Below are 21,997 nucleotides of genomic sequence, written 5' to 3' on the forward strand. Positions count from 1 at the left end.
TGCACAAATATAGAATTGGGAACAGATGGGCTAGTAGTAGTAGGTGCGAAAAAATGTGAAATTGCAGTTGATGACAAGGTGAATATGAATAAGCAGTAGCTTATACTGAGGTTACCAAAATAGACAAACACAATTTTAGTCTGCATGAACAGCAGCATCCTATAATTATCCAAAAGAAAGATGACTCTGAATTTAAGATACTTTCCTCCAAAAGAAAATTCAACAGACAAGAAAGTTTAAGAACATAGAAAAAGAATCTTCTAAATTGGTCAGCTGCCCTGCTTTGCAGTTAAGACTGTCAGATGCCATTCCCCCCACAAATAGGTCCATGAAACACTCTTATGTATTCACTTATGTGTCTGTGTGTATGGGCTGGCTAGGTGCCACAATAAAATAAAATGAAATAAATTGGATGGATGGATGAACACAGATTAAAATATATTACTTGTAAAACAAAACATCTATTTTGTGAAATTAGTTAATTCCTTATATGATAACAAATACCAATGTAATTTGACATTGTCTTTTTCCAGGATTTTTTTTGTCTGATCTTTATTTATTCAAGTGTTGACCAAACAATTTTGTTTAGCTTCTTCAGAAAAGGTTTCTTAGATCAACCCACCTGCTGAAACACACTGCTGTTAATACTGAGGATGGGCTGTTATAGCCACGTTGCTCCATGTAAGCATCTGTAAGTGATTCAAGATGGCGTGCAAAAAGAATTAAAAACTCTATGACATTGTGAGAGTGTATATTTTTCAAATGATTTTTTTTCCTTAGAAAGCATGATAGTCATAGGCTGTTGATTCCAAATGACAGCTCTCTTACTTTCTCATACACCAAGAAACAGCTTGCCTTCAGAAGTTGTAGGTGGAAGTTTTTAAGAAAAGACTGGGACAGCCACCTGTCTGAAATGGTATAGGGTCTCCTGCTTGATCAGGAGGTTGGACTAGAAGACCTCCAAGGTCCCTCCAAGGTCCCTTCCAGTTCTATTCTAATTACACTAACTTTGGTGTGACATTTAGTGATGCACACCATGTCCTCAGATAAATACTTTGGTGGTGATAGTAGCAGTAGTAGGTGTAGGAGTGGATTTATTTAGGATTTATTTAGGCAGAAAAAGCTAGGGATAAGAAATCACTTGTGATAGACTGACGTTAGAACTGAAAAATAAAGGAGAGACAGAATACTATGAGATCTGGAATAAATTTTACCAATGGTTAGACTTAATGAATGGAAGTCAGAACAGATAAGAACAAGGATGTATAGATCGAAACAAGATGCAATATATGTAATATAGTATGTATCTGTAAACAGGTAAAAGAAGTTAAGTATGTGTATAGAATTAGTAAGTAGTAATGTATATTTTGTATGGTGGAGATATTACCAAGAAGGTTCCACCATGTCCAACTTTTGTTTTAACAATAAAGGTTTAAAAAAAAGAAAGAAATCACCTTACCAAACAGCATGCTTCTTGTGCCTATAACTAGATTTTTCTCATCGTTTTGTTATCTAAAATGGGCATGTTTTCAAAATTACCATAAAGTATTGAGCTAAGAGTGATTCACAATATAATAGATTAGAATAAATGAGTAAAAATAATTTCATATTTTAGATTTATGTTCCTACCTTTCACATACCAGTGTCTCTTTAAAAAAAGAAAAATCTGATTTAAATAAAATAAAAGCTCATTGCTTTCACACCCAAAACACGACTGTAATGCCAGTAACAACCCCAAGGTAAGAGTTCACGATATTCATCTCAAAGGTTCTCACAAGCTTTTGAGCTGGAGTTCTGAACTAGAGGCTTTCATTTTTAAAGCTATTTCTATCAGGTAAAGGGTGGAAAAGGCATTCTGGATGATGCAACCTAAAAAGGCTTTGGTCTAATCTTAGAAGCTTTTTTTTTTTTTTTTAAGCCTTTGAGCCAGTGCTTATTCCTGGAAACTGTTTGGAAAAGTCCCTGCAGTTTTCTTAGCAAGAATTTGGAAGTGAATTGACATTGAATGCTTACTATGGCTAAGAGACTTACCCAGCTCACTTTGTGCCTATGGCAGAACTAGAACTTCCTTTTTCTCGCACTCAAGTCTGGTGCCTTAACCACTAAATCAAACTGGCTGAATCAGAAGCTGTTGGTATAGGTTAATTATTATGCACTGTGCTTGTTCCTTATTCCAGTATATCCCAGGTTTGATGTATAATTTATTAAAAGAGGGAGATTCCATTATACACTGAATTTTTTTCTTTGTACTGAAAAACTTTGAAGAAAACAAGTTTTATCCTGGTATTTCTATTGTATAATGCCTCACCAGAACAATTTATCCAGTACTTAACACATCTATTTTACAATTATTCAAGTACTGGATGACACAGAGTCTAGTAAGTCATTATAAACACCAAAGTGGTACTAACACTTCATGTGATTTTGATACTATATTCTCTGTCAATGCAGTCTAAGACTGCATGGGCTTTTTTGGAATCTACAGCACACTGCTGGCTCATATTTAAATGGTTGTCTAGTAGGACCGCTAAATTCCTCTCACAGTTACCACTGTAGAGTGAACCACATACTATCTATTCTATATCTGTGCATTTGGTTTTCCTTACCTGTGTAAAACCTTACTTTTCTCACCACTGAATTTATTTTGTGGGATAGGGCCCAGGTTCAAGTTTGTTAAGATCCTTCTGGATCTTAGCCTAACTTCTAAAGGGTTGGCTATTCACCCTCATCTAAATCATTTACGAAGATGTTGAAGAGTACTGGACCTAAGACAGAACTTTGGGATATCTCACTGCATGCGTTCCTCCATGTAGATGTAGTTTTATTGAGAGTGCATGTTTCTGTGGGTGGACTGGACGTTTCAAGACTTACTAAACCTTACCTTACTCACTACACTCTACTTGTACTGAATGTAGTATGTAAAATGAAGAGAAAAAAATGAAATAGCTACACCAGGATGATAATAGCTGCATTATAAGTCAAAAATTGCAATAGCACTTAGACATATATTGCTTCATAGTGCTTTACAACCCTGTCTAAGTGGTTTACAGAGTCAACATATTGCCCCCCAAAATCTGGGTCCTCATTTTATTGACTTCAAAAGGATGGAAGACTGAGTTAACCTTGAGCTGATGAGAATCAAACTGTTGGCAGAATTAGCCTGAAAAACTGTATTCTAACCAGTGTGCCACGATGACTCTTTTTAAAAATAAAATCTATGTGTGACAATTTTCTTATTTTTTTAATTATAAGAAGGAATGATTTTGTCACCACTGCTTGGTTTATTTTTTTTATGCAACTAGAAGTAAATGCAGCCAAGAAATCTTTAAAATCCCAATTCTTTAGTCTAAAACATCAACTAAGTCAGAATACTCCCATTTGTTAAATAAAAACAAAGGAATATTTATTTAAGTCTAGTTATCTGTGGATATTTACCATTTCCATGATATAAGCAAGCAGCAAATTCAATAGAAATGGGATCTTAGTCAGGGATGGGTTCTACTTACGTTTACTACTGGTTCACAACGGGATCTCGTTGCGCAGATCATCTATGACGACATCTGGTTAGTAAAACTGGTTTTACTACCAGTTCACAAGAACCGGACCGAACTTGGGGCAACCCACCACTCGTCTTAGTATATTGGGAGCTATCTTAGACCATTTATACTTTAGACATTAAGTAAAATAGGGATGGCACAAAAAAGGGTGTTCTCTTTCTCAAAATTGCCTTATTTGCCTGAAAACATGATCCTAAATTTAAACTAATTCATCACAAAGGAAGATTAAACAGCAACAGGAAAAAGATTTTTTTTAGAAAAACTTTTACTCAGTTTAGTAATTCTCTTTAAATTACTTATTTTATATAAGAAGTTCCAACAAATCATTGATTTCTAGTTTTATAGCTATGTTGGGATTTACATGTAGCACAGTCATGTAAAAGCTGCTTTATAATTAAAAAAACTCAACTAATCTACAACTTTAGGATTATTTGGACTTTTCTCTAAAGGATTTTATATAAGATTTTATATAACTATTTTAAAATCAGAATTTGTAAGCTATGCTTATTTTATGGAATAATGAATATTTACAGATACCTGTAATATTAAATATATATATATATTTCTGAATGCATGACTGTACTTATGTTTGCATGTAAGTGGTTAAATGCCAAGGATAACCTGATTTGTTTGATCTACTGCTTAGATATGAGTGGTGTGTTTGCACTCTGTGCATATTCTCGGTTCTTCATGATGTTGAAATTCAGGTTTCCTATATACATGCAATGAATGGCTTCATCCTCAAAGAAACTCTAGTTCATCTGGATGAAAAAACAAGCACAGCACTGTATACACATAACCCTTAAGCATATCAAGCCATCATCCATATAATGTAATTATTATTTTTTTGAGATCAATATTATTATTGATATGCCATAAGCAGTAATTTATAAACTGCAATGTTTGGTTTCACAAAACTAAGTCACAGTAAAACAATCACATTATAGTTTAGTGCAATTTCTATTTCCAACCAATGACTAAAACTAAGTCCTTTTTGAAATTTCATATCTGAAAAAGGATTTGAATTTGCATCACCATAATTTTAATTCACCCTGCTAAATTCTATGCCCAAACTGAGATTATATTTGATTTTGGAGTAGTGGGCAATCGCCATATTGCTCAAAATATTAATGTGGACAGAATTGAAAACTACATTTAATGTATACCTAATTAAGAGAACATATTTTAGCATTTGTTAAGATAATTTTTCCTTGTGTCACACTAAAATTTGTTATTTGGGATTGCCTTTTAAAAGGCTGTGGAAATTTCACTTAAGACTTTGGGAACTATTTGCCATTATAGAAATCACTTATCTTTGTTACATACAAATGCAGAATATCAACACCCTTCATTTATTGAAGATCTTCCTAAATTACTATAGACTACCGGTATTACTTGATACATTAGATATTATTAAGGGATGTATGGTAGTTTGTGGATGTTTTTAAGGCTTTCATCTCTTTTCACCATAATTTGCTCATAAGGAGTGGCCAAAATTGAAGGAAACTATCAAAAAAATAACCATGCTCATCAGAAAGTAGATTATAATGTAGATTTCTAAGGTCAGGAATTTTCAGCAACCTCCTGGTCAATAACATCTGAACATTTGATACCATGATTCTAATTTGGATGAGAGAGTTATTGCGTCTCACAAGGCAGCATGTTTCAAATGCTTTCAGATAATCCAGCCAAATATAACTCATTGTATCATTTACATAATATTTCCCCTTTTGCAGCTGAGAGTCAGGGAGCTGGTCAGATCACAAATTGTTCCACTAGATATGTTTGATGCATACAGAATGTGAGCCAGTATCAAAAGGTAAAGCAAAGTGACACTTTTATGCAAAAAATGCATGAACATAGAAGGAAAACTGTTTGTTCTCCCCTGTAAATTTAACATCCAAAACTATAAAGTAGATATGGACGAGTATGGCATGTCCCATCGATAATCTGTGTCTCCTGTATCTATTTTATTATTTCAACCATTAAAATTTAATAATAATCTGGATTTTTCATTATCATGATAATTTCTGTAGGTTTTTTTGTATAGGTTGGTATAATGTATTATATTTCATCTTCCTTTTTGCCTTAATCCAACTGTAGAAACAAAAGCCAAACCAAATCAAAAATACATAAATTCATTTGGCAAATTTGATCATGCCTTACTCCAGTGACATTGTTTATTTTACCATCACACTTTTGTGGTGCTTGCTGCAATAAAAATAATTAAAAATTCAGGCCCTTGATAGCAACAAGTTACTTTCTCTACAGCAAGTAAAAAATAAGCCACATTAGATCTTAGTGGAATGTTTAATTCTTGAATTTTCACTGTGATGTTGCATATTATGCCAAAATCTTATTTTAAGAAATTTTATCATTAAAGCCACAAACTGGCACATTTCTTTACAACTTTTAAATAGCAAGTGATTAAAATACTCTGAAATTAAGAATAACAATGGAAGAGTGATTAAAAAACACCCAGCACTGAACTAGCAGACTTGGTAACAAATATAAAGGGCAGCATCTTAATTGACAGTTCCACATGCCTCTTTGTAAGAAGTGATCCAAAGATCACTATTCTCTCCACTGCATTTCTGATGTGCCTGCAAACTGCAGAGGACCTCACCTAAACAAGTGGTAAGAAAGATCCATTTTAGGGTAGATTATTGCACTGGGCTGTACTTTTCTCCAGAAATTATGCTTGTCCTCCATGCTCTAATATTTTCATCTATTATGATTTTAAATATTATTATTGACTAAACTGCTTAGTTGTCTTCATTTGTCCACAGGCTCTAAACTGTCTGAATTAATAATCACAGATTGAACATTTAATAAATTATAATTTTAATGTTGTAGAATGTAGCAAGTTTGGAATCTTTTTGAGTTTTATTGATTACAAATTAAAAACTTTTAGGTATTTTCTGGCCAGTCATTAGCTGCACAGCGCAATCTTATCAACCTGATAAACTCCACTGTCTTCAAAGCAACTAGCTACAGAACTGCAATTTGAATCAATCAGTTTAACTAAAAGTTTTATTTCATGATGCAGTGAGGGATTTGCTCAGAAAAGGAAAAGATTGCTTTCCTTGATAAATTGTTAAAGAAAGCCTCTGTTCTGAGTGCCAATTTTAGAAATTCCCAATGTATTTTTTGTTTCAATGGAGAATATGGCATTCACATACTTTCCTTTTGGATTTTATTTTCCTGCAATCATGTTGCCTTCTCTGAAGACCTCTGCCATAATAAATTCACTCATAACTTTTAGCAAAAGAACTGCAGAATATCTGTATGTTCCCTGAGGATTGGTGACATCATGATACATCATGAGATCAAGGATAGCATTTGCACCCATTCATATCTGTGTAAGATGGGTATGCCATGAAAAGGAAAATGCATATCTTTTCTTGTACATCTTGACTGAAAGCTTTTGTTTTGTTTATCAACTACCCAAATGGGGATGCTGACTAAGTTTTGATAGTTATTAGTGGCTTGGAAAAAGGGGTAAGATGCATGCCTAATCCAATTTACCTCTTAAAATTCCATAATCTTATTTCACATCCTAAAATGGATCAAAAGAAAGTCCATTGTACTTCATGTCCATGGATTGTCAGATGTAAATCTATCTGTCCCATATATTATCATAGATGAAGAAAATTTCAGAGAAACATCAATAATGGGACTAACTTTAACATAAGGTATCATACAGAACACCTTAATAATATTACAGCCGAGCATTCTATATATCTATAATTATTAGATTCAAATATTACTTTAGGCTTATGCTTTAAAAATCTGGGGAAGCAAATTAGGAATGTTAATTTACAAATCTAAATGTTGTTTTCCTAATGGAATGTATGATATTCTTCTAATAAATATACTACAGTATGTAATTATCATCATACAGCAGCTTCTCATGTTCAACTTAATATAAACTGCTCAAAATAAGTGCCAAAGAACAACAGAACAACAGCCTTGTTCTGCATATGCATTGTGCAATCTGTTCCTATATATACCATATTTACTTAGAAGTCGAATGCTTTCATAAAAATGCCTTTATTAACTCACGTGCATGCCAAAGTAAGTAAAGTCCTAATTTACTTATTGAACTTTATTTCTGAAGTTAGATTGTAAAAAATAGAGCTACAGTCCAGCCATGAACGACATGGTGGCCTACTGGTGAAGACATTTGCCTGCTGCTCAGAAGGCTGAGAGTTCAATTCTAGGTAGCTGCAGATGTTTCTCTCCTAGGGCACAAAGAAAAAAAAAATCTACTGCAAACTCACATAGGTATCAGCAAGGTCATCTGGCCAGGAAATGGTCAGCTCCATCCAGTCACCCTGATTCTACCCCTAATTAAGGGACTACAGGGTCATAAAAAGGGTGTTAGTATTATAATCTAGCCCTATATATGTCTACTTAGAAATCCTGACAAACATATCCCCAGGTTTAAGAATGTATGGTGCAGCTTGGCTTATCAATTTAACTTTTTTCAATGAATTGCCCTCTGATATATTTCTGATATATTCAGTCAAGCATCTTAAGGATTTAATGTATCTTTGACCATAATTCACTAACACTAACATGTTTCAGAATCTTACTTTCGTAATTGTTTTTAAGCAACAGAATATTGGAAAGACAGATGCTGTAAAATATGAAAGGCCTAAAATGCCATTTTTTTTGTTTGCTATTTGTTTGTTGTTAACTCTTTTAGGAATTAAAGGTGTGCACCTGGGATTTCTTCTTCTAATTTCCTCCCAAACCACATCACTGTAAGGAAGGATGTTAGCAAGATACTGGCTAAAGTTAGTTGATACTACATTGTAAATTAAGACCTAGGCCTCCCAGATGGTAGTCTAGTGCAGGGATCTCCAACCTTTTAGACCTCAGGGATCACTAAATGCATAACTTTAAATCCCGTGGACTACTAATATGATCTGCCTAATGACTTGCTGGGTGGGCGTGGCTAGGTGGTCATGTGACTGAGTGGGCATGACTAACTCGATGTCACTCACGTCAAAAGGCACTTTGCCGGCCTCTAACTTGCCCTTCCCCTCCCAACCACTCCTCAACTGCCCACCCGGGCTCCTTAGGACCCCAATAGGAAACAGTTCTTGGAGTTTCAGACAGCCAGCATGAGAAAGAGTTGGCAAAAGAGCTGGCTCAGTTCAAATTGGATCTGACTGAGAAGGAGGCTCAGCAGAAGCACCTCACTGAGGACTAGGTAACAGTAACAGAGTTGGAAGGGAGCATAGGCTTTCCAAGCAGAGGGAAGACCTGTGGGAGTGCAAGGCCAGGTACTGGCGCCTGGAGGCTCAGTGGGCTGGTCAGCCAGTTCCAGGCCATGATTCAGTCTCACTGGAACAAGGCCCTTTTGTCTTTGCCACCAGCGGCCTTTCCCTCCAGCCTTCGCCCAAAGTCCTGCACCAGGAGGCTGAAGCAGACCCAAGTCGGAATTTCTGCCGCCTTCCAACCTGCACAAAAAAACACGAAGGGGGAGACTCTCTGCAGCAACACAAATGTTCATTGCACGTATCTGGCCCAGGAGCCGTAGTTTGAGGACCCCTGATTTAGTGCAATACAAAAAATGCAAATAATTTTTCTGTGGACCACCAAAATTTTCTTGTGGACCACCAGTGGTCCACAGGCCAGCAGTTGGTGACCACTGGTCTAGTGTCCTGCCTATTATCCCACACTGGATTTTAGGCTGTTCCTGATCCAATACACTAATCATCATGCCATTTACACAATCTCTATGGATAGATACAGTGATTGCTACAGAACACTTTAAAACAAATTCCAAAGTTTGGTGGTAGAAAGGTGATGATACTTTATCCAGTTTAGCAACAGAAATATGTGCTAAGTGTACAATAGAGCTATACTTTAACTAAGGATACACATTTAAATTGGGCCAAAATTATACAGCCGGGTTTATCAGAAAGTAGGGTCATTCAGGACATCCCTGTCGTTGTGTATATAATATAATGATGAAAACAGTAAAGGGGAACAAATATGTTATTCTGAGATATGTCATGCATGATCTGCCAAACATTTCCTGTTATACATGCTGTGATAATGTTCCTGGAATCTAGAGGTCATTGCACTGTTTCATGTAAATCAATGAGAACTAGCCAAGTTTGCAAAACACCTCAGAAAGCACACAAAGTTATCTCTGAAGTACAGCATTAGTATCCCATCACTCTTAAGTGCAGCATGAGAGCCCATCTGCCACAACTCCAGACATGACCTGAATGTTCTCTTTTCCTGTTTTGGTACTGCCATCAAACTGCTCATTGGTTTCATGTGAATTTAATACACAATTTCCAGAGATTCTGTAGGAGGCACATCTTCCCCAAATCCCAGTTCTGAAGAAGTGGAAGGGCTGAGTTAAAAAGGAAGTCATGGTAAAAGCTGCAATCTTTTTTGGTGGAGGCAGCAGCAGTTTTCTTACACCATATGATCAGCTTTTTTTGGATTTTACAGACCAGGGTTTCTCAACTTTGGCAGCTTTAAGAAGTGTGGATTTCAGCTCCCAGAATTATCCAGCCAACATTCTTCTTATGTTGAGAAACAGTGTCATAGACATTTGTTCAAAGACAACAGAAGGTTTACAAGTAAAGGTGGGAAATAAGAATGAGACACCAAAAAAAGTGCCTTCCCTTTTGTGCTTTTCCAAATTGTTCTGCACTTAATGCCTCTTCCAAGATATTCTTCATACTTTGTCCTTTGATTTAGTCAAAAAGTGTATGCTTTTGACTTTTTTCCACACCAGAAAACAAGTTTGAAGAAATTATTATGGATGGTGACATGGAGTTATTAGACTTAATTATGAGGTGGCTGAAGAATATTAGTTGGTATCCTATACAGTCCAAGAGTCTGCAGTCTCCTTGGCCGCCTACATTTTAAATGCATCTCAGTGTCAAAAAGGGATTTTTTTCCCATGACTCCCCCCTTCCCCATTACAGAGAGTGGGTAATCTCAGAGGCTATAGAACAAACTGACTATGAGTGGCTACCAATCAAACTGGAAAATATAGTTTGATCTAAGATTAATTTCATTTTAGCACTGTTTTCTTTGTTTAGGATGGTGAAAACTATTAAAAGAAATACTTCATACCATATGGCAACACATATGAAGTATCTCTTTTGCAATAATTTCAGCCATGTTGTTTGCAAGGGCTGTGCAACTGCTTCAGAAGCAGCTCCCCATTGTCCTCACCTGCATGCATGTTCAGAGGGAATAATAAATGCTAAAAAATTAAGAAAGGTGGGCAAAACTGTCTCATATGCTTATACTGCTAAGGATCACAGAGCCGCTTTGACACTAACATAATGGTTGCTGCATCCAGTACTTAAATTAAGATGGGAATTGAAACGGATCCCTTTGTAGTTACAAATAAATAACAAATGTGGTATGGTCAAAACATACTGAACAGTATGCAGGATGGGGAAGTTTCAGAAATGCAGTTGCATATGTGGTTGCCAGTCACTCTAAGAGAAACTTTATTACTTTGAATAATATTTCAAAAGACAATGGGATTGCAGACTGACAGAATGGAAAAGGTCAACATTGTCTGGCACCCTGTCATAGGATCCCCTTGACATACAAATGTACTGCTCTTGATAACCTGAAGCTGGAAAAGCCCTGGGAGGGGGGGGGGAGGGGGAGAAATGGTAAGGTTTTTCGTACAGTTTCTCTATGGGAAGGAGAAGTTGAATTGGGATAAAGAGCTGGCAGGAACCCAGCAGTGCTGGAGTTAAATTTAATGTGAGAGAAGGTGTTTAAAAGTGACATATTATTAGTATTCTGGAAAATCAGACTCTGTGGAAATGCTGATTCATGGAAGGAGGACAGTGATTGAGAAACTACATTCTCTTAGTGAAGAGATGGCCATCTACCCGATCCTACTGGACAGGCAAATACTATTCGAAATGTGTGGTTCCCAGATATCCAGATCTTGAATTATTAAGCGTTTTGAAAGTGAATTGCACTATCAATATGAACTGCACATGGAAGCCAATTGGCAATCATCACAATTGTTGGAGCAGTGATATTATAATAGCATCAGGTTGTATGTGTAACTACTCAAGCTGCCGATCCTGGACTAGTTTTGATTCCAAGTGTTCTTCGAGGGCAGTGCCATGTAGCACACACATTACAATAGTCCAGTTGACAGGTACATAAGATATGACTAGGGCTATGGATAGGGACTCCTATTCTGTCATCCTGAACCATTATCAGTATGACTGTACATAAAATGGAATTCTGCAAAGACCCTTTTGGATATGGTTGTCATCTGTTCATAGAGTGGGAACTATGACTCCAAGCTCACTTCCAAGATAAAAGCCAGAATTGTATGGGTGAACGTGACCCTATCTAGAACTAAAGCAGTATTTCTCAGGAATCAGATGGCTTTCAAATCCAAAGCCACTCCATCTTGCTGGGATTAAACCTGATCCGGTGCCTCTCTATCTAGATTCTAGAGTCCTGACAATGGACCATCACTTGGACAGAATCATCTGTTTTACCCTGATTGTAGCAAAATATTTTTTTCTGTATCAATTAGCTTTAGGGGAAAATCAGATATATTTCCTAAATCTGTTTCATTCATTGATATAAATATACATATAAATCCCAGGGAGGGACTGTGGTAAGTATAAATTGGCATGCACAAACACAAGCTCTCAAATTTAAGCTATGTTCAGTCAAAGCAGGAATATCTTCTTGAAATTTTGAAGAATAAGAACAAATCACTTTTCACTATATTGGATCAGACTGAGAAATGGCATGAACTAAGACAAAAAAAGCTTCCAATGTTATTTCCTAAGGTTTTTAGGTATTGCTATTTTCAGCTCGGCAACTTCAGCCACCATGACCATTGCTGAAAAATACTGAAAGCTGTAGATCAATAACTTTTTGAGTGCCACAACTTCTTTTCCTTCCTCTTGCAGAAATCTTCTTCCTAAAAAAAATGCCTGATAGTATTACACTATATTTTTTCCCAGGTTAAACATGAAGCAAGGATCAAGCCTTCTTTTTTGTTCTACGGTGCTGCTAGTGATGCTTAGTTGTAACCATGAAGTTGCTGCAGAAGAAAACTCTCAACAACCTCAAGGAACTTGTGCAAATTGGATGTCTGGAGCACCAGGTCACCCAGGTCATAATGGAGAACCGGGGAGAGATGGACGGGATGGAAGAGATGGCCAAAAGGGAGAGAAAGGAGAGCTAGGTGAGAGGTTTAATATTTAGCTTTTTTTCTGTGAGAACAGTGTGTTTGATGTGCAATATTCTCTAATGTAGTGTCTTCCAGGTGTTTTGGAATACAATTGCTGTGCTAGCTAAGGATTATGGGAAGTGTTGTGTAATATACTGAATGTGGGTGACACCAAGTGAATAAGGCTGCTTTAATTTATTTAGATCAGACTTACTGTTTAATGGGATGGAGATGATTATTTATACCCTTGTTTCTTAAACTTGGCAACTTTAAAATGTTTGGACTTCAACTTCAGTAATTCCCCAGCCAGTATAGCTAACTGGGGAATTATTGGAGTTGAACGCCACATCTTATAATTGTCAAGTTTGAGAAACACTGATTTACACCAGATATTCTCAAGATAGTCCTCTTTCAAAAATTTTCTTTAGATTTATAGGAAGAACATATAGAAATATAGAATGCTGTAGATGCCCCAGAAACAGAATGTTGATGTTAAAGGAAAATCTGAATAGTGTTGGTCATGAGTCATTAAGTACACAGAAAGAGCAGCCAAACAAGATAGATGAAAGAAAAACTGATGTCCTTGTAGATTTAACTGACTGGAAAAAAGAAATGTGTTTATTTAGGAATATTATATCTAGTTTCTCTTTTCAGGACTTCTAGGGCAGAAAGTAATATTTGAACAATGTTGCTTGCAGCCTTCCTGGTACCTTTCAGATGTGTTTGGGCAGCAACTCTTTCCAAAATTATCTGCTGGAAATTCTGAAAGTTGCTTCCCAAATGAATCTGGACAGGTCATATTGCAGCAGATAAAACAATTAAAAAGAATAAAATGACAGTAATAGAATCCAACAATGAAGGAAGGCACAAGGCAAAAACAACACAGTAAAATTCATGACCAGGCTGTATCAAGTAGCATATTTAGAAGTAAATTAAATGTGACATCAGATATTGAATAAATATATATTCTAGAAGAGGATAATTAGTTCTTTCTTCTCATGACTTTCTCTGCAATATATTTTAACATGGCAGGCGAAAGGAAGAAAAGCAGGTTATTAAAAATATAATTATAAAGTTGAATTCTTCATTGAACCTGGGGAAGAAACAAATCATGTTTACAAACATTAATTTGAACATTCAAAAATTACTAGACAATATAGTAAGATAAAACCCAACAAATTAAGTATGACTTTTCAAAAAAGAAGTACGGATGTCAAAGGAGTATAAATTTCTAGGAAATATCAGACTAAATAATTCAAAATAAAATTAACTTTTTTTTTTTTTTTTTTAGTTTTGGGGAGGTGTTGGACAGACTTTTCCAAAAAAACATGTATCAAGAATTCACTGCTGCAAATTGGTGCATCTTTTTGTTGTGTATAATTATTATTTTAGTTATATTATATGGCGAAAGTATTCATAACTTGTGGCTTGACAGATTTCTCTCTAGTTCTAGAAATATGGTAATATATTTTATTTATTTATTTTATTTATTTATTTGTTTTAATTTGTATACCGCCCTTCTCCAACAGGACTCAGGGCGGTGAACAGCCAGAATAAAACAGAACATACATAATTTAAAAAACAATTTTAAAATAATTAAATACTTTTGGCCGCAATTTAAAACAAACCCAATTAAAATCAATTTAAAATTAACCAGAACTATGGGATCAAGCCATCCCAGCTAGGTGAAATAAGTAAGTTTTCAGGGCCCGACAAAAATTCCAGAGGTCTGGTATTGTACGTATCTCTGGGGGGAGGTTGTTCCAGAGGGCAGGCGCTGCCACAGAGAAGGCTCTCCCCCTGGGGGTTGCCAGCCGACACTGTTTGGCAGACGGCACCCTGAGGAGGCCCTCTCTGTGCGAGCGTACTGGCCGGTGGGAGGCTATTGGTGGCAGAAGGCGGTCTCGAAAATACCCTGGCCCTAAGCCATGGAGCGCTTTAAAGGTGGTCACCAACACCTTGAAGCGCACCCGGAAGACCACCAGGAGCCAGTGCAGCTCGCGCAGGAGAGGTGTCACATGGGAGCGCCCCATCGCTCCCATAATCCCCCACGCAGCTGCATTCTGGACCAGCTGGAGCCTCCTGGTGCACCCCAGGGGGAGCCCCATGTAGAGACCATTGCAGTAGTCCAGGCGGGAGGTGACGAGTGCCTGAGTGACCGTGCGTAGGGAGTCCCGGTCTAGAAAGGGACGCAACTGGTGTATCAGGCGAACTTGATAAAAAGCCCCCCTGGCCACGGCCGTCATATGCTCTTCTAAAGACAGCCATGCATCCAGAAGGACGCCCAAGTTGCGAGCCCTCTCTGTGGGGGCCAGTGATTCGCCCCCAATAGCCAGCGATGACACCAGCTGGCTATATTGGGACGCTGGAAGCCACAGCCGCTCGGTCTTGGAAGGGTTGAGTCAGAGCCTGTTTCTCCCTATCCAGGCCCGCACGACCTCCAGGCACTGGGACATGACTTCAAGGGCATCATTGGGGTGGCCTGGGGTGGAGATGTACAGCTGGGTGTCGTCAGAGTACTGATGGAACTCCACCCCGAAGCCACGGATGATCTCACCCAGTGGCTTTACATAAATGTTGAACAGAAGGGGCGAGAGGACCAACCCTTGTGGCACCCCACAAGCAAGGTGCCTCAGGATCGACCGCTGCCCCCCTGTCAACACAGATTGCAACCGGTCAGAGAGGTAGGAGGAGAACCACTGCAGAACGGTGCCCCCCACCCCCAGCCCCTTCAACCGGTGCAACATGATGCCATGGTATCAAAAGCCTCTGAGAGATCTAACAGGACCAGGATAGAGGAGCAACCCCTATCCCGACCCCTCCAGAGATCATCCACCAACGCGACCAATGCCATTTCCGTGCTGTACCCAGGCCGGAAGCCGGACTGGAGCGGGTCTAGATAGACAGCTTCATCCAGGTACTGGGGAAGCTGCCGCACCACCACACTCTCAACAACCTTCGCAACGAAGCAAAGGTTGGAGACTGGACGATAGTTAGCCAAAACAGCCGGATCCAGAGAGGGCTTCTTGAGGAGGTGCCTCACCACCGCTTCTTTCAAAACGGCCAGCAGGACCCCTTCACTCAGAGAAGCGTTAACAATCCTCTGGAGCCAGCCTCGTGTAACCTCCCGGGAAGCCAGTACCAACCAGGAGGGACACTGGTCCAATAAACATGTGGTATAGACAATGTTATATAGACAAACTAGGGATATCACATAGGAGAACAAATGTATCCTGAACAAATTGTGATTGTTATTAACTGTTCTGGAAAGTTAGTAGAAGGATACATGCCGGGTATCAATGATACAAAAGCTGTGATTTAGACAGGAGAAAGTCTGTATCAGGGTTACATCATTGTGCTGGCTACTCAGCACACATTATTTCATCACAATGGGTCTCAAAAGTTTTATCAGTATATAGATTTAGTCTTGTCCAGGATGAACAGACATCATTCCAATAATGACACACAGTTCCCCTTGAGTAGCATTTAGCACATCGGAGAGCCAGTTGGTTTTGTATAATTGCTTATCACATTCCAACAAGTTCTTGATTTACTGCTGCTAGGGCATTAACAGTAGTGTTCAAGGACTGTGAAATTAGATCTGCAAATTCATTAACTTTAATCATGATATGCCCCACTCCAGCAGGGAAAATTAAAGATACTCCATAGTTCCAGTATTAAAAAGCATTCCTTTTTTTTTGCCATCTACAGTACCTTCCAAGTATAATAATTTAAAATAGCATTAATGATTGCATGATCTCTGGAGATAAAATACCTGTAAATAAGTAAATAGATCAATGAATAAGTAAAAGTGGGCAAAGTGGCTTTAAAATAATAATGCAACCAAACCATCCCTCGGTAACATCTGTTTATCCAACAGGGGGAAGCCAAGGCCACGCACATGTTCCAGATGCTCCCATTTGGTGCATCCATTTGCCATCCTGGAACATTCTCCCAATTTGTAAACAGTGACATTAAGCTTCCTTTCTTTCCAATATAAAGTGATTTTACTCTTTTCCCACTATTGTTCACCTGTTCTTTCCATTTTAGGAGACCTTCTCTCCTTTTTTGTGAGATGTTTTCTCCCAAAAAAAGCCTGCTGATTTGACTGGCAGAACAAATAAGGGTGTTATGTAAACACAACTATTAAATAACTGCTACCCGTATGTTGCACATTCATGTCATGGCTGATTTATGATACATACTGGCATTTTTAGCCTTCGTCCCTGTCTCATGATAACTAAAAAAACAATATTATGAGAATCCTCATCCTTGTCATTACCATGGAAAGTTTATCATCAGTTAAATAGGATAAAGAGATATATTTCTTTTAATATTTTCCTAAAAGCATCTAGCTGATAATAATCATGTCCTAATAAAGTCTCTGTATACAATTGGAACCTACCATGTCCATGTAGTGGCAAAGCCAAGCCACTATTATATACCTTATTTATTGATGCATACTTATGCATTCACAAAAAGAAACTATTTGTGAGACTTCAGTGTTCTGCAGAAACTAGTGCAATCAAAATAAATGGCAGACTGAAAAAGATGCTCATTTAGGAGATAGAAGATGGTTAGGGACAAGGATATCTTTATTCTCTTTCTCATTTAAAATAATGCTTATTGCTTCTCCTGCTACTATCAGCATTTTGGTTTTTGATAACATCCTTTCTTTCCTATTGATCCAAATCCACTGTTGCCCTTTAAAGAATTATATTCTGTCCCATGTACCTCTTTTATGGGCAGATAATAGATTTTTCCAGAAATAGCTGGACAATCTATTCAAATGCTGCTTTTTCCTCCATTATATAAAACAGCGTGGTGTTCCCCTTGGTAAACTGGATCTCTTATTACACCAACTAACACCTGGATTCCTTTACATCTAAACTAGATCTGAGGACAGTCTGGCCATATGTGCCTTAAGGTAAACAAATGCAAATTCCCAAGGGATTTTTTTTCAACTTTCGATACAGTTATGACCACAGAACAAGAGGTACAGAGATCTAGCCTAATTGCTTTTGAAGTGCCCCTAATAGCAATAGTGCATCTTTAGGGCTATCTGCTTCCAATGATACCTGTCTATTTAAAAAAATAGGAGAGTATTATTGATAGGGATATCATACTCATATTCTTTCGACTGCCTTCCATTCCTATGGAACAATATTTCTCGTGTGATTAGAATGGCTCCATATCTTGGGAAGCTGGCAGGAAGTGGGGCAACTGTAATTTCTGATTAATGGGCTCTCATAGCCTCATATTTAATAGCAGTTGAATGTGGGGATCTTATTAAAACTTGAACACCAAAATGTACAACTATGTGGGAGATGAAGCTAGGAGTCATGCTACCTGTTCTTGGTGGAGCACTATCACTAAACTCATAACTCTGAGAATATGGGAGAAAGTCCTTGGAATTCATGAGTAATAACTTCCGATAAACAACCACAGGATTTAACTCCAACTCGCGCGTTATGGGTGCAACCCGTTGTGCCCATGTGACACCCCTCCTGCGCGAGCTGCACTGGCTCCCAGTGGTCTTCCGGGTGCGATTCAAGGTGTTGGTTACCACCTTTAAAGCGCTCCATGGCATAGGACCCGGGTACCTCCGAGACCGTCTTCTGCCACCAATAGTCTCCCACCGACCAGTTCGCTCCCACAGAGAGGGTCTCCTCGGGAGGGCCTTCTCTGTGGGAGCCCCAGCCCTGTGGGCGAACTGCACCCGGAAATTCGTAAGATCTCCGACCTCCGGGTGTTTCACTGCGCACTGAAGACCCTGTTGTTCCGCCAGGCCAGACTATCAACACAATAGTTTTAAATTGGGGTATTTAAATTTTTTGGGGTTTTAAATCTGAGCCAATTTATTTAATTATTTTAAATTTTACATTGTTGTTTTGTCTGTGTTTTTAAATTGGCTGTACACCGCCCTGAGTCCTTCGGGAGAAGGGCGGTATAGAAATAAAATTATTATTATTATTATTATTATTATTATTATTATTATTATTATTATTAATATTAATATTATTAATATTAATATTATTAATATTAATATTAATATTACAGCTGTTATTGCCATTTATAACAGGACTTACTAATTTTGGTGTCTTGTCCTTCTGATGGGAAATAGAGGGCAGTGTAATATAATTGAACGAGAATGAACTATCCTAATAAAAAAAATCAATTTATTTTATAGGTGGACCTGGTGAAAGGGGAGGTCCAGGACCCTCAGGAGATGCTGGTGTTTTAGGTCCTCCAGGAGTGCCAGGATTTACAGGACTCCCAGGATCAAAGGGGGAAAGGGGGGAAAGTGCCACTGTCTATCGATCTGCCTTTAGTGTTGGTTTAACATCCAGAGTTTCTTCTTTTAATATGCCTATCAAATTTACGAAGGTCTTCTACAATGAACAAAATCACTATGATACAGTTACAGGAAAGTTCCAATGCACCATTTCCGGAGTATATTATTTTGCATATCATCTCAGTGTATATGCCTCAGATGTGAAAGTTAGTTTATTCAAGAAGGCCGCGGCAATCATGATCACCTATGACCAGTACCGGGAAAATGATGTGGATCAGGCTTCTGGATCTGTTTTACTCCATTTGGCATCGGGTGATGAAGTCTGGCTACAGTTATATGGAGAAGAAAACAGTAGTGTCTATGCTGATAATGTTAATGATTCAACTTTCATGGGATTTTTACTTTACCCTGATTTGAATTACAAGTCGTAGAATGGGGATGAAGTAGGGAAGATGGAAGAACAGCCAAGCATGATATGGACTCCATTTTTCTTGTAGACTTCTGGTATGTTAGAAACACAAAATAACCTTGAAGGTGGTTCAAATTTGAATGTTTATTGCTTGCATATTATGATGACTTGTATGTGTAAGTCAGCAAATATTTGTATTCCTTCATACCATTTCAATGGTTTTCAGTTCATACATTCAGTTATCTTATGCAATAATCAGATACAATGAAATCAAGTAATAAGCATTTGCTGGAACATGAGTATGTGTGCACAAACACACACAGACACAGGATTTCAGCCTGTATTCAAGATAATGTTACAGTATGTTTACTTATAGTTACACCAACAAAAAATAAACATTGATTGGATTAGTTTTGGATTAGCATACATAGAGCCACTGTGGTTTGTAAACCATATTTTATAGCTTTTATATATTGTATTAAGGCTTAATGGAATTTGGTTTTGGATTAGCATGTACTATACATACAACCACTATGGTTTGTAACCCATATTTTATAGCTTGGCATGTTGTGTGAATTTAGCTAATTATGATTTATTTAATAAATTATGGTAATATCATGTTGTGTGAATCAAGCCAGTGAGATAAAGCTTTAGCATCACAATTTTCAGAATGATTCTTAAATTAAAATTTCAGTTGCATTTAAACTCATATCTTTGTTCCTTTAATGGTTCTTTGGTTTGGTTTCTTTTGTTTTTCATCATAGATTATAATAGCATTTATGTTTAGAACACCAGACATTATATTGAATTATAAATGAAAAAATTGTTCACTCATAGTTCTATTTCTTTTGGTCTTAAAATTATATTATTTTGTAGGAAAATGCTACACACAGGGGTTGTTGTTATGTTATTCAGAAGGTCTGGGTTTTTTGATGAAGGGATATAATTATGAATTAATAATTTCAGGGAAAAATTAATCCTGCAAGAACCAACATTGTGAAATCTCAAAAATGGCTAGGTTGATGACTGGCTATGATAGAGCAATTACTGCTCTCAAGCAATGTGCTTGAGATGTGAAAACCTACTTGACCAATCTCCTTACATATAATTCTGAGCTATAAAAACATTCCATATAAATTAAGTTTGTGTTGAAGAGACAATCCCCTTAAATTCATAGCCCATATTCCATGTATATTGAGCCTCCAATAGGGACACAAGGCCCATTTCACAACTCCCTACTTGGTGAAGTATCCAGCCATTTTCAACTTACTTTAAATAGAGCTATTCCTGTTGGATCAATATGATTCAGTTTCCTTGAATGTAGCAAAATGTTGTTCTATCTGCAAAACTCAACATGCGTTGATTGTCTCAATAATGTAGTTATAATTTTATGTTTGTTGAATTACTTGAAGCTGAATAGTTGTCTTAAGTTGCAGAATTCTAGTCAGTGATCATAATAAAAAATGAAGGCATTAAGACAGAATTGGGACAAAATATATCTATTCAATATTCACAGTGAACCCTATGATACATGCTTGCTATTAGTCCATTAAAAAGCACACAACTTAGCTATTAAAAAGCCATCTTGATTATTCATAATCCAAAATCTCTACCATACTTTCTGGGAGGGAATACCTGTGAGTTGCTCATCTATTTTTATGTTAGTGATGCAATTTCTCCTTTTTCTTCATTCCCTTTCTGCCATACACAAAAAGACTCTGGTTATTCCATTATGGTAATTAAAGACAATTTGCCCTGAGCTAACCACATATCAGCCAATGAACCACGGTGGCACAGTGGTTAGAATGCAGTACTGCAGGCTACTTGTGCTGACTGCCGGTTGCCTGCAATTTGGCAGTTCAAATCTCACCAAGCTCAAGGTTGACTCAGCCTTCCATCCTTCTGAGATGGGTAAAATGAGGACTCAAATTGTTGGAGGCAATATGCTAACTCTGTAAACTGCTTAGAGAAGGCTGTAAAGTACTGTAAAGTGGTATATAAGTAAGTGCTATTGCTATCTTCACTGAGACTGAATAGCCTAAAGGCCATAACACTTAAAACAAATGTCACTGCTAGATTTATTAAGATTCATTTCAGTGTTAAGAATATTTAACACTGACAGAAAGGAATAATCCACTGGACATGTAATAAAATATAAAAGAAAATGGAGAGGAATACTAAAATACAAAGATGCATTAAGATGCATTAACAAAACAGAAAATAATTTAAACTATAATTGAAAGAATTATTGAAATAATAAGACATTCTAATGTATAACGCAGACTAAACTATGTTTCCCTTGAATGAACATCCTTAAATGAACTTATCTTTCAAAGGCACAGAAAGCAATTTCCAAAAAAAGTAGAGTAAGCATGAGGATTTGAGAAAAGTTGTTTGAATGGAGGGATTATTACAGTAGCTCTTTTAAAATTGAAGTTAAAAATGGACCTATGTACCAGGTATTCTAGCAAAATTAGTCATAAAGCATCAGAAATGATTCTACAAATATATAAAGGCATACATAA

The 21,997-nt window shown here is 37.2% G+C and overlaps 1 protein-coding gene across 2 annotated transcripts in view; it reads left to right on the plus strand.

Annotated features, from left to right (window-relative positions):
• ADIPOQ (adiponectin, C1Q and collagen domain containing) overlaps window positions 1-20,144 on the plus strand; it is a 30,478-nt gene extending 10,334 nt beyond the window's left edge. The window contains exons 1-3 of one of the 2 annotated variants that reach the window (XM_070946113.1): window positions 6,123-6,194; window positions 12,560-12,783; window positions 18,959-20,142. In XM_070946113.1, coding sequence (XP_070802214.1) covers window positions 12,567-12,783; window positions 18,959-19,494 — 753 coding nt within the window. In that variant the 5' untranslated portion in view covers window positions 6,123-6,194; window positions 12,560-12,566 and the 3' untranslated portion in view covers window positions 19,495-20,142. Of the gene's footprint in view, window positions 1-6,122; window positions 6,195-12,559; window positions 12,784-18,958 lie in introns of those variants that run through there. The other variant, XM_070946114.1, reaches the window with a different exon arrangement.
• Window positions 20,145-21,997: the final 1,853 nt, after the last annotated feature.

This window comes from Pituophis catenifer, unplaced genomic scaffold, assembly GCF_029215685.1.
Source record: "Pituophis catenifer annectens isolate HBS135680 unplaced genomic scaffold, rPitCat1.0.hap2 SCAF_6, whole genome shotgun sequence".
NCBI lineage: Eukaryota > Metazoa > Chordata > Lepidosauria > Squamata > Colubridae > Pituophis > Pituophis catenifer.